The 13,570-nt window shown below is 53.1% G+C and overlaps 1 protein-coding gene across 2 annotated transcripts in view; it reads right to left on the bottom strand.

The window, feature by feature from the left end:
* Positions 1-204: 204 nt before the first annotated feature.
* BAIAP2L1 (BAR/IMD domain containing adaptor protein 2 like 1) overlaps positions 205-13,570 on the bottom strand; it is a 92,828-nt gene continuing 79,462 nt past the window's right edge. The window contains exons 12-15 of one of the 2 annotated variants that reach the window (XR_006382339.1): positions 12,904-13,084; positions 2,171-2,208; positions 1,630-1,806; positions 205-1,175 (exon numbers count right to left, since the gene is read on the bottom strand). Coding sequence is in view for 1 of the 2 variants with exons in the window: in XM_044233793.1 (XP_044089728.1) it covers positions 1,731-1,806; positions 2,171-2,208; positions 12,904-13,084 (295 nt within the window). In the remaining variant the exon portion in view is untranslated. Of the gene's footprint in view, positions 1,807-2,170; positions 2,209-12,903; positions 13,085-13,570 lie in introns of both variants that reach the window. The other variant, XM_044233793.1, reaches the window with a different exon arrangement.

Consider the following 13,570-nt stretch of genomic DNA (forward strand, 5'->3'; position numbering starts at 1 on the left):
AACAGACTAGAATAATATACCTGTCGCCTGGCTTCAGCGTTGTCCTGCTCCTGGCAGATGTTGATATAGTCCTCTGTAGACAGCTCATGAGTGTGCTTTCCAAATTTTATTAATACAACAAAACAGAATATCTTGACATTTACAGAGCTCTGTGCCAGGACCTAAGAAGCCTCCCTCCCCCCCTCCTCGGTGAGGCAGGTGAGTGCCCCCCCTCCCCCCAATTCTGTGAGGGCTGAGACGCAGGCGCCTGAGAATCTCCTGAGAATCTCCGTAACAAAGCCCGAGGATCCCGAAGGAGCAGAGCCCTGGAGGCCAGGGCGGCCTCACCCCCACCACAGAGATCGCTGCGTTTCCATGAACCCTCCTCTTACTCAGATGGTGGGAGAAGACGTCCTTCTGTCTTGTCTTTACTGGACCGGCTGGCGCGTCTTCACTCAGGTCGGGCGTTTGCCCACAGAACTCAGCCCTGGGTGGGGTGGCCGGGTTCACTGGGCAGGCAGGACAGGACCAAGAACGTTAAGTGTCACATGCTTCCACTGGTTTACCTGCATTTGACTGACCACTCTGAAGCTTATAGAAAACGGCTGGATTTATGGCGAGAGCCAAGTTGCTGTGATAAACGAGGCCCTCCTGGCGCCAGCACAGGGCAGGGGCTGGCCGCGCGGCGCACTGAGCCCTCCTCCCAACCGGTGCCGGTCTCTTGCAGCCAGAGGGGAAGGTGGCCACGGGCGCGGACTTCCCGATTCGGAGGCCACGATGGCAGGTCTCAGACGAAAACCAGACCTTCCCCTCCTCACCAACAGCACTCAGGCTTCTGGCTTCCTACATGCTCTTTGGAGGGGCAGGCGTCAGAACGATTCAGAAATGGAGAAACTTGGACCCCAGGATGTTTCCGAGTTCACTAGCGACAGAGGCAACTTCGGGCAGCTGGCGCCGCGGGGACACTTGCTCACAGCAGGCCCTCGCCCGCACGTGAGTCAGGCCCAAGTGTAGCAGGGCCTGATGTGTGGTCACTGGTCAGTCCAGTCCGTAACTCCGACCTGCCGAGCCCAGTAGCTCCGGAGATGCAGGAGCACTAAACGTCATGGCTGTGACAGGAGCAGGCGAGACGTCTGTGTGCTCTACAGCTACGTCTAAATCGAGGGCAGCTTGGGGATTCCTCCATCTACGTAGCTCTACGTTTGATTAAACAATTTAAAATTTTTAAGTTAAAAGCTTTTTATATAATCTCATAATTTATATTGCTTACAGTTATGATTTGCATGCTAAGATGCAAATTTACACATTTCTTTTAGATAAACGTCATAATGCTAGGTAAGAGCACATGCTTTATAAAATAAAACTGTGGTCTCCTCTGCATTCGGATGCGGAAAGCCAGTCATGAAAGCACAGACTATCCCTTACTCTGGCTATTTAAAAAAAAAATCAGAATATTTAAAAAATGATACAGTAAGGATTGGAACCAAATTTACTGCCTTCAGATGAACAGAATAGGTATTTTAAATGATTGAGTTGATCACTAAACTATTACTTTTTATCTTCTTAAAGACAGAAATGTATCAACCCAACTATGTTAAACTGAGAGAACGTGTTGATTTGCTCAAGTAGAATACAGTTAAAATCAGGCACCCTTTGGCGAAGCTTTACAACAGTTACAGCGCGCATCCGACCGGTGTCATTCTCCAAGCGGGAACTTCACGTCGGAGGAACGGGCGTTCCCGAGCCCGCCTTCATCGGATGATGGGCGCGGAGCGGTCGTTTGTCACCGTCGGTCGGAGTTTCACAGTGGCAAAGGGGTTTTCCCCGCTGCAAGGGGAGGAAAAACACGGCTGCAGAAATACTACGAGATGGAAATTTCATTTTAAAAGAGCTATGAACTACCGTCCTCATTCTGAAATTCTGTGGCTTCGGTATAAAATTCTGGACGTTTTGTGAACACGAGCGTTTCTCTGTGGCAGTTCTCTCCTTGCCACCCCCCGTTCCGCCCTCCAGAGCTGTAGATGCTGGGGTGGGAGCGCCGCGAGGACGGGGTCTGGATTAAGCCGCCCAGCACACCCGTGACCAGGCTTCCTCCCCACTGTCCCCCTTCGGTCCGGGCAAAGACGGCAGAGCTTCCAGGCCCGAGGTGCCTCAGGGTCGTGCCCCCTGGGCCGCTCACTGTTCAACGTACCTGAGGAAAGGAGGCTTTGCTGTCCCATTTGCATCGTTCTGTGAAGATAAAGACGAAGTTTACAGAAGGCTCATGAAATTGGGGCATTTTTCACAAGACCGAAGGCAAAGCCATCTCAAGCATAAGGGGCTCTATAGCTGGCTGATGCCTGTTCTACAAAGTGCCCTGCAGTCTCTGTCCATCTGAGACCATCTCAGTGTCTAAAGTCATGTAAAGAATAAGGGCAAGAACAGAAGACCTAAGACCAGGAGGGACCCTCACAAGCTCTGGAGGAACTCGGACTCTGAGGCCAGGACGTGTGGCTCCTCACCAGTGGCGCTCCGGCCGCAGGACTGTAGTGACCACGGTTGGTTTTTTGGAGACTCATCCTGAATGATGCCGTGAAGACAGTAAAAATAAGACCTCGCTGGGCTTTGGTGCCTAGATTGATGCCAACAGGCGGCCAGAGATCTGGTAGAAGTTCCAGAAGGCAAAGAGGAAATAGAATGATGGCAATACTGTTTTTGCCTTCAGGAACCGCCAGAGTTGGGGCTTAGGGGTCTCCCAGTGTGGCTGGGACCAGGGGTGTGTATGGACCTTCTGTCTTTCACTCTGTAAGCTTGCGGGCTTGACACGTTTGCTTTAAATCTGCTCTGGTTGTTCCAAGAAACCACTGGCCCGAGCTTGTGGGGCTAATTCTCCAGGTGGCGCCCAGGAGAGGGCAGTGTAACACCGTCCGAGCAACAGGTCCCTGGGCCAGACCTGACGGGCCTGAAAGCTCCCGGGATTCCTGTGGTCTCAGCGTCGTCAACCTGAAAGCTCCTCCCACCTCCTGCTGCCAGCCTGGGGGTCAAAAGCCATACTCAGAGGCAGAAGCCCAGACCAGCGCTCTTTCTGGATGCTCCTCTTGGGTGCTGGCCGTACAGACTCCCGAAGTAGAGTAGGGGCTGCGGGTACCTGGGCCACTTCCGACCCATGCCTGCTGTCTCTGTGCCTCTGAGGACCTCAGAGTGGGACTCTGAGCCCTGGGGCCAGCAGGGTCATGCCAGCGGGGAGCCCCCGCATTAGGAGGCACCCTGATGCCCTGTCCACGTTTCACTGACTGCACAAAGCAGCTGCCCTGCTCAGCACGTCCTAATAGGGCTTTAAATGGCTGCAAAGTGGTTTCTTCCTTCCCCAGCAGGTGTCAGAGTAAGTCATTAGAGGGGAAGTGCTCATACTTTAGGATGGTTACAGGCTAATTTATAGTTTACTTAAAAAGCACCAGGATGCCTGCCCTGCCGCGCTGCACGTGCACAGACACTGGCAGCGGTGTAGGGCCTTGGGCAGAAAGCCCCCTGCAGGGGAGGCTCTAGATCCCACTGGGAAGAGGCCGCCTGCAGCCTCCCAGCCGGGAAAGCACACTTTCTGCCCCGCCAGACTCCCCTCGTGTGGCCTCTAGGGGGCAGGTGCTTGGCCCCAGAGACACACAGCCCTCCTGCTCCCTGACAGTCTCACTGGAAACCACCTTCTTGCTCCCTTTCTTTGGGGACGGCACTGTCTCCCTGCCAGGTGCACCTGCAAGTCCGAGGAAAGCTCTGCACCCTGAGCTGGAAACCAGACACACAGCTCTCCCTGAGGACCCACAAGCAGCCCTCCAGGGGAAGGCTGACGGCTTTTAAAAGCCAGGAAGGCCTGCTGTGCCGCGACGGGCCCAACTCAATGGTACAGCGAGGTTGGCTCCATTTTCACGAGCTCTGCCGTCTGAGTACTTGGCCTAGACATTTGAGAGAAACACACACGGCGGCAGAGGGGCGTCATAGTCCTCCAAAAATCAAGTGCAAGAAGCAGCAGCAACTTGAGGGAGAACAGGGAGAGTCACTCAGGACAGCCTGGAGCCATTCAGTGCTGGGGCAAACCCGGGACCGGTGTGATCCCCGCGCCCTGGTCCCAGCAGCACGCGTGCACACGGGCCGGGTCCCACCCCCCACCCCCAGCCAGGACACTCGGAGCGGTCCCGTCAGACCCGCCTCAATGTCCGTCGGCAGAAGGGACTGCCTTCCCTCCCAGGAACGCCTCACGACAACGGAGCACCGCGAGGGCACACTGCACGGGGGGTTCGGGGGAGGACCACCGCAGATGGGCCATCGGGACTGGGAGAGGGGATGGTGTGTGTGTGTCAGGGGAGGCGGCTGGCGGATAACATCTTGATCTGGTGCTGGTTACATGCTGTTTTGTGAAAAGTCACACATCTTCCATATATGGTATTCTTCAGTGTTTACTTAAAAAAAAAACCAGACATTTTCAGAAAGGTTTCTCCCTTAACCCACTTGCACTTAGCCCACTGCTGTGGTCGCAACTGACTGCTGTCCCCAAACCTGCCCCTCCTCCCGCTCCCTTTTCCGCCAGTGAAGCGCGCCTCCAGGCCACGTGGCACTGCCCGCGTTCCATCCGGGAGCAAATGTCACACCGCTCGGAAGCGTTTTCCGGATCTTCCCACCTCAAACCTGACCACACAGCCCCATCCCTTGTGCTGCCTCCAAACATTCCGACCAAGCCTGTCCCTCTGCTGCCTCCCCTGGGCCATGTTGTGGGCCTTGGGGTCCCTGGTCTCTGTACTCCCCAATCCTGTCTTTTCCTCTATCCTAGGTCCCTGGACTGGGCCCGTCCCAGCAGGGCGGCTGTGGGCCCTTGGCCTCTCCGCACAGGCTGACAGGGCTCTGCAGGCCGGGAGCCACCTTCTCTACACGTGTAGCTCCGGGCACACAGCGTGTGCGAGCCCGTGTCTGCAGAGCGGAGTCCCCCAAGGTCACGCAGGCAACAGGCAGAAGAAGTCACAGCCCCGCAGGCCCTGCTGGGAGTCCGCACTACACAGCTCACAGAAAGCCAGAACCCACGGCTCGCAGGCACTGCCAGGCGTCCCCTCTAGGCAACCAGCGCCTCGACAAGACGGGGCTATCGAGTGACGAAACCAGGACCCCACACGGGCGAGGCATGTCATCAGCATGGACCAGGATACCCATAAGACAGTAGGGCAGTGAAGGCCTTGGGCCTGACCAGCAACAGCCTACGGCCAGCTGCTGATGGCTGAGTAGGAAAAGGCAGAAAGGGGACACATCTTGTGATTCTTTGCCCCAGAAAACCTAAAAGCTGAGTCCACCCTGAGCGGGCACGGTCACAGGCTGTCCGCCCCCCTCCCTCTCCCACTATCCAGATTTCTGCTCGGGTGTCTACCGCGTGCCCATGTGCCTTCGAGGGGACTCCTTGGTCCCAGCTTATGGGGGGTCGGGTCAGCTGAGACCACCCAGCAGTGAACCCATTTTCTGGCCACAGGTAGACACTTAGGTGAGACAGGGCCCTCCGTGGCCCAGCGAGAATGCGGAGTGCGGAGCCCACACACCCGAAGCCAAGATGAGTGAGAGGGCCCTGAGGCGGCCTCCGCAGCGACGCTCCCTGGGCTGCCGCTCCCATGGAAGCGGCGGTGCCCTTCCTGTCCGAAGCCGCTGGAGCTCGGCTCTTACGGCACCAGCAGCCCTGACAGCTCAGGGCCGATGCTGGTTCTCAGCTGCGGGCGGCACGGACCTCCTGAATCATCATCTCCGAACTAGTTCAACCCCTTATTCCTCAAATGGGGACACTGAAGGCCAGACAGGGAAGAGCCAACCGCCCCGGGGCAAGGGCTCTTTTGAAACCAAGATGCCCACCCTGGAGAGTAGGTGCAGACAAAGCCGCGCCCCGGGCCCCTCGCTCAGGCGGCGATCGCTCTGAGAAGCAAGTGTGCGTGGAGAGGGGCTGAGTTTCCCAGGAGCGTTTCAGAGCCCGGTTCTCCATGTGCAACTCTGCTGCGGCGACAGTTCGGTCCTGGGGACCTCCCCCCCAGCCCCCAGGGAGAAGTGGGGATGTCAGAACATGCCGGGGCCGCCACAGAACTGTGGGGTGGTGGGTGCAGGAGCACCCCTTCCTCTACAGCAGGCGGCTCCCAGGCCCAGGTGTTCTGTGTCCTTAAGCCGAAGGATCCTGGTGCTTCAACAAAACCCTACATGTAACTGGCATTAATGAACGGTCGTACATCAAAAAACACGTATAAAAGCATTAAGATGCTTTGCCAGCTGCCGTGGATCCCAGCATTTGGCTGACATAGAGCATACCTTTCCCTATCATCATCAGCTGGCTTAAACATCTTAGTTTAGGAAAAATAAATTATCAGCTCTTTGGCGGAAGGACTTTTGAGATACAAAATTCTAGGACCGTGTGCCCAGCCCTCAGGGGCTACCAGGCAGGCCACAGTCATGCTCCATGCCTCCCAACCAGCACATTCCTAGCTGCGGCTTTTACATGGAACACCGTTCTGTTCTGGACGCTCTATACCCGACTGTCCAATATGGGTGTACCCCACTACCCATATGGCTATTCGCATTAAAATTAAATACAAACACAAACTCCTGAGTTGCATATCCACTTTTTCCAGCGGTCAACGGCTACTGTCCTGGGCAGCCCAGATCTGGGACATTTCTGTCTGGCCATAAATTCTCCACTTATCGCCTTTGCCCAGGCCCTGATACGGGAGGATTAGATCCTGTGCCTCCTGCTGCTCTTGCGCGAGGCTACTGAGACCGGGAGGCCTGTTCTGACGACCGGAGCTTCCCCTGCTCCTGAGGTCATTTCTTTGGAGCAAACCAGTTCTTCTGTCTTTCCCTGGCGCGGGCCTGCGTGTTTCAGTTTTGTTGTTGGAGCCCCAGATCTGACTAGCTAGTGAGGCAGCAGCCCCTCTGACAGAACGGGGTCCGCCGCGAGGCACACGGGCCGTCCGCCCGTGACGGAGTTGTGGGGTTTTCCGCAGTTTGCAGAGGATCTTGAAATACTGCTTCAAAACATGTTCGTGATAGAAGTGGAATAAAAATCAGTCTTTTAATCTCACTGTGCATCTGTGAAGCACTGTGTACTTATTTTCGGGTTATTACCCTCTTTATGGTCTTACAGATAAGGAACAGTGACTGTCCTGAAGAGGGATGGGGGAGGGAGCCACTGAAGCCGCGGCGGGGGCGGGGGGGTGCCTTGCTAGGGGAGGCCCTTAAACCTTGTGGCCTTTGCTGATTTTTAAAAGCCAATTAACAGTATCTTGTGACCTTGATTAACTGTTTTCCATTATCCTCCAGATCACAAAGACAAAAAAAGCAACCTCTCAATGCCTCAGGAACAGCACAAGAGGACAGTGGTATTTGTCTTACCAAGTGTTCAGATGGGGGCAGGGCACTGAGGAGCAGACAGTTGAGGTCTTAGCGCTGGAGGACCCTTTGGGGCAAGGACCTCTGGGGCCTGCTGCTCTCTGTCTGTGCCTCCCCGTCTCCCCCGGCCTCCCAGCCTGGGAGTTAGAAAGCTGGATCGCCCCGTTCGCATCACACACCAGCCGGGGCAGTGCTGGGGCTCGTCTGGCGCTCACAGATGCTTTCTGATAGGAGCACATGCTCTGATTCCCCCGGGTGCGGGTGCTGGGAAGGGAGGGTAAAATATTTAAAATAAATTTACCTATAGTTTTCTCAAAGGAGATATAATGTGGTGCTAACTGTGGTCATCCTGGAAGTGAAATTACAGATACTTTGGAGCAAAACAAAAATTCCCTGGGTTATTTTTATAAGCAGGAAGAGTGTTACTTTTAAATAAGCTATTTTAAAGAAGGTGTCATGATTAGATATTTTAATTTTTACAAACTCGGACTTTGCTCTTTAACTTAGACCCACAGCTGTGACTGCGAGGTGGATTTAAAGGAAACTTCTTTTCAGCATCTGTTTATCCAGCAAATGACAACATTTGAGATAAAAAAAAAATTTATCTGTTTACTAGTGCATAGTTATCAATAAATGTTGTTAATTGGAGAGCATCCTTATTTCTGTCTCAAGAGTGGGATAATTTATCAATTTATTTATATTAGAATTCTATTTTTTTTAGATTCTTAGAAAAATTTTATTTATATGGATTTTATTTATTTATTTAGGAGAGCACAGAGGGAGAGGGAGAAGCAGACTCCCCCTGCCCCCCACTAAGCAAGAAGCCTGACACAGGGCTCAACCCAGGACCTTGAGATCATGACTTGAGCTGAAGGAAGACACTTAATCAACGGAGTCGCCCCCGTATTAGAATTTTAGAAAAAATTTTCACCATAATGCCACTTCCTTCTATGTTTAATACAGTAGACAAATAATGAAATTTCTTTCACTCATGGAAGAAAACTACTTTTTTCTCCAAAAGTGAGAAGACGGGTCTTTCAAATTGTAGGTACTTTAAAAAACCATAAAGTAACTTCATGATCATACTTATAGGGCCCTGATTATTTTGCACTATTCAGAACCCCCCAAACAAATGTTTTTCTAGTAGTTACATGTGTAACTTAAGTGCAGATAAGAATTTCCTTCCTTCCTTTCCCTTCCTCCCCTCCTTCCTCCCCCACCCCCGACTTTAAGGAAAGTTTATCGAATGATAGTACAAAGCTCCCAAGGAGGGAGGGGACCTGAGAGGGTTGCCCAAAAATGTTTTCCTTTTTTAAAGTTTGCATGTCAAAAATCTGGAGCTCAAAATTAAAAGAAAAAAAAAAGCAGCTCTAAAATACATGAACGTGAGCAAACCAGAACTGCTTCCAGAGTTAAGAGAGAACAATGGTTTCTCCCAAGTAGGCTACACCAGCTGGTCACTGGATCTGTCAGTCCTTAGCTCTTGAATTAACTTGTCACCCCTTCCCATCTCCACCGATCACGACGCCCGCTGCGCACTCTCCCTGGACAACCACACAGCCTCCCGCCCCATCTTGAGGCTCCAGGGCATACCCCGAGGATACCACCACCTGCAGATACACCCAGGAGGACGGAGGAAGGAGAACATGCAGCCCACACTTCCTGGCTCAGTGTGCTTCTCTCCTGGCCTATCCACCCCACCACTTATCTGGCTGTGGCTCTGGACCATACCCAGCCACCTCAGTTCCCAAAACACACATCTGGAAGGCTCTGTTTTGTCAGAGCAAGAGCTAAAGGAAGACCTTTAGAACTTGGCTCAAATACCTGCCTCCAAGATGCCCCTCTGATGTTTGCCTGAAGCCCGAGGCCTCCCTCCCTCCCTCCTCTGACAGGTGTGTCCCTCTGGATGGACTTGTCACCACCACCGATGAAATGCTCTAACAAAACCAACAAAACTGGCAAAGAAACAAAACAGTAACAACTGACTCCGATCCAGGTGGAGGACACAGGACAAAGGGGAATGTGCTTAAGGACCCCAGGTGGATGCATTTAGCGAAACCCAGCCTGGGGCCAGCCACCCTCCAGGGCCAATAATCTGGTTCTGCCAGATCAGTTAGGAGGAAAAAGAGAAGGGGAGACCGTAGATAAAAAACACTCGTCATGAGACTCAGTGACCAAGTGCAATGTATGGAGCTGGCCTGGATCCAGACGCGAACGATACTGTTCAATTTTTAATAAGATAATCAGAAATTTGAAGTGACTGATTGATGATACCGAGGAATTACTGCCAATTTCTAAAGAAACGGTAATTGGTATTTTGGTCATGTAAAAATAAAAGGTATTATTATATTTAAGGTGTTTAGACATGAACTAACGAAGTATGGAATTAGCATCAAATTGATCTGGGTGCGGCCAGGGGCAAGATGAAAAAAGACTTGGGGAGCACCTGGGTGGCACAGTCAGGCATCCAGCTCTTGGTTTCAGCTCAGACCATGATCTCATGGGTTGTGGGATCAAGCCCCACCTCAGGCTCCATGCTCAACTTGGAGTCTGCTTGGGATCCTCTCTCCCTCTCCCTCTGCCCCTCCCCTGATTGTATACACACACATATGTGCTCTCTCTCAAATAAATCTTTTAAAAAAATGGCTAGCAAATGAATTGATAATTGTGAAAGCTGGGGGTGAGAAACATTAGATTATTCTTCCCACTTTTTATTATGTTTGAAATTTTTCCTAAAAAAAAAAAGCTGGAAATCAAACAAAAACAGGAGAAGGCCTATAAACAGGTCACCCCAGAATGCAGTACCTCGTATTCCTGGATCCTGAGCTGTGAGACATGCAGTTTTAAGGGGTTTTTTTCCCCCCGTCCCAGCAAAAGGAATTTTTGCCTTTTAAAAATGTCTTAAGATCAGTTCCAAAGAGTCTGAATATCGTTTTAAAATGTTCTAGGACATTTAATAAAACAGCATTTGATATCTTTGTCCATCCAAGCAATTTCTCTTCCATGATAACAGAATGGAAAAGCTCCATTTTCAACAGCTGTGTGTCATTCTTTTGAAAATAATTGTTACGTATCTGGAATAACTTGTAATGATAAAGGAACAAACAGTGTATCATATAGTGTGCTTATCTGCTAAGCCAAAGACGTTGAGAGATCACAGAGGGAGCGGAAGAGGGAGGAGCAGATTCTCTGTTGAGTGCCCTACACGGGACACGATCCCAGGACTCCGGGATCAGGACCTGAGCTGAAGGCTGACCCCTGACTTACTGAGTCACCCAGGCGCCCTGAGCCAAAGACATTTTTGAGTGAGACAGAGAAACCTTGCATTTCTCGGGTCAGAACGCACCACTGCAGTTTATGATGAGGCAGGCATATTCCAAAACACCTGAAGGCTCACAATGAAATGAAAGGCATATTTTACGAGTTCCCATTCCATGTGTGTGTTTCCTGAGACCATCCATGCACCAGTCCCAGCTGAACAAAGGCCTCCAGTAGTACTGAGGATGGGGCAGAGCTGTGGAGCCACGTATCCCATGAGAAGCAGGGAGATGCCTCTCCCTGGACAACAGAAAGGACCAAACAATGGCCATAAAATAAAAGAGTAGCCGGTATCAATGCACCAACAAACTGCCTGCGGACCGCCAACAGAACCCAGGGTTATTTCTGGGAGGAAGCTGCCTAAAGCACAGGTGAGGCAGGCTCCGGCGCGGCCGCCGTGCAGCCCTGGGCACGACGCTCGGCGGCACAGCCCCCGGAAGTCCACCCACGCTCTGACCCTCCGCTCCTGAGCGCCTTCCCACTGCACTCCACCCACCGTGCCGCCTCACAGAGGTTCGCGCACCCCACTGCGCCTCCCTCCCCACACCCTCCAGATCCGTTCACGTCCCGTCTGAGTGCCAGGGTGTGGGACACCACGACCCAACCCGCGCAAACACCAGAACTCCCTGCTCCTCCCCCAGCGTCACCACCTGGTAACCCCCGACCGGTTCAGTACTTCTCGGCGGGGCCCGGGCAGCTGCATGTTGGAGAAACCGCCACACTGACTGGCTTCGTTTTCAATCGTGACCCCAGACGGCAAACGGGCATCAGCATGACCCCCGCAGTCCCCGTATTCTGTAGCACAGGCGCCTCCTCACTCTCCAGAACACCTGGTTCACGGATTCGCCTGCTTTACACTTGCGCGCTCCGCCCTCCCGCCCCACTGAAGCCGCCGCTTCCGCACCGAGCCGCTTCCGCACCGAGCCGCTTCCGCACCGAGCCGCTTCCGCACCGAGCCGCTTCCGCACCGAGCCGCTTCCGCACCGAGCCGCTTCCGCACCGAGCCGCCGGCCTCCAGCAGGAACCGCCCGGTCTGTGCAGACTCCGGCAGCGCCCCGGCTTCCTGCTCCCCGCTTCCCTGCTCCCCGCCCCACGCACCGTGTGTGCGCTCTCACCCTCCCGGTCACCGGCGTCTCCATCCTTCCCCTTCTTGACAGCAGAATCTATCCTGAGAAAAAAATGAGAACACGGACCCCCGCCCCTTTCTCAATTCTCCGTCGTCTCGGAATCTGTGAGCGGGCCAGCGGGCCAAGTATGTGCCCTTCTCTGCTCCTTGCGTCAGGGAATCTCCCCGCTTTGACCCCTACATGATGGAGTCCTTGCCATTCAGGTCTCAGTTCCAATGTCCCCTCCTCAGGGGTGCAGACACAGTCGTGGGCTGCCCGGATCAACAGGAAAACGTGGGGAGCGCTGCCCTGGGCCCTGCAGGCCCTCTGGGACGTCGCCCTGGCTAACGCTCTCTTGCCCAGGATGCCAGCGACCAAGGCCTGTCTCCCCTCACGGTCCAGCTCCACGCCACTGCCCCCCCCCCAAATGCTGCTCCCCTTCATAAGCGCCTGCACGCACACCGGTGACATCCCTGTGAGCTGTCGTCCCCAACCCGCAGTCATCTCCCCTTGTTTTAATTCTCTGCACAGCTTCCATCTCTGGTAACTGTTATTTCTCCTCGTCTGCTCCCCACCACTAGACTATAAGTTCCCAAAGAGCCCCAAACTGGTCCTGTAGATCTCTATACCTTGAAAGCCAACACCAGGGACCCGTGCTCAGCAGACCAGGTGCCACAGGAATGAAGGGACTTTGGGAGCCCTTGGCCCCTACGGTCTTTCTTACGGGGTTATTTAGGGTTACAGAGAGTGTACATGGTACGCTGTTTACCCAGTGCCTGGCACACAGTAAGCACTTTCTGAAGACAACAAAGATAAAGTTACCACTTTTAACCTAAAGTCTTCCTTCAGGAAATGGTATGAAAACTGAAGAAAATACAGAAAAAGTGGTGAGGAGACTGACAGACTGCCGCTGGGACCACAGGCGAGGAGGGAACACCTGATACCATCGGAGGAGCTACATTTACAGATAAAATACAAACACCAGGACTGAAGTCCAGGAAGCTGAGCGGCCCTGAGAGGGTGGGAGAGCAGGGACAGGGGACAGTGCCGGCCCCGCCCCACCCCAGGGACACCACCGCCGTTCACGGTCGGGGTACACGGCATGTTACCCCACGGCTTCACTCACAGGAGATGTGGCTTCTGGCTTGGACACCGGCGCTTTAAAAGTAGAGATACTTGTGGAACCATCTGCTCTCTCATCTGCAGCCGCTCCCAAGGACAAACATTCCAGGTAATCCGGTGGGGGGATGACGACGCGGCTTTTCTCCGATAAGTTCACGGTGCTGATGCTTCTCACCGGGGCCGGGCTGCCGACCAACGAGCAGAGAATCCAAGTTACAGAAGATCCTGCCACCTGACTCTCAAACATCCCAGATATCCCAGGGCCAGAACTACAGTAGATGAACCATCCAGCAGGGCGTGAGAGAGGGGACGGCGAGCCCTGCGCGTGTGCACATACAATATGCTACGTGAAAAAGTCCGTGACGTCTTTACTGGTTTATAAATGTACGCTCGAAAAAACTGAATTAAGAACGGGCTCTTGATTAGTTTAAGATCAGTAAGAAAATGAAGACTATAGCTAAAGTCTTAGCAAAACATTGAGCATTTCAGATTTGAACAAAACAAAAGCCCCAAAAAAGAACCCTCAGCATTTTAACATCATAAATACAAAATGCAGTTTTCACTCCTTGGCCTGGTGGCAGGTGAGCTGTTCTGCCAGGGATGAGGACCCACAGATGACACACAGCAGGACTTGGAGGGGGCATCCAGTGTGGTGCTCAAAGGTCTGCAGG

The sequence above is a fragment of the Neovison vison genome, chromosome 14 (genome assembly GCF_020171115.1).
Source record: "Neovison vison isolate M4711 chromosome 14, ASM_NN_V1, whole genome shotgun sequence".
NCBI classification, from domain to species: domain Eukaryota; kingdom Metazoa; phylum Chordata; class Mammalia; order Carnivora; family Mustelidae; genus Neogale; species Neogale vison.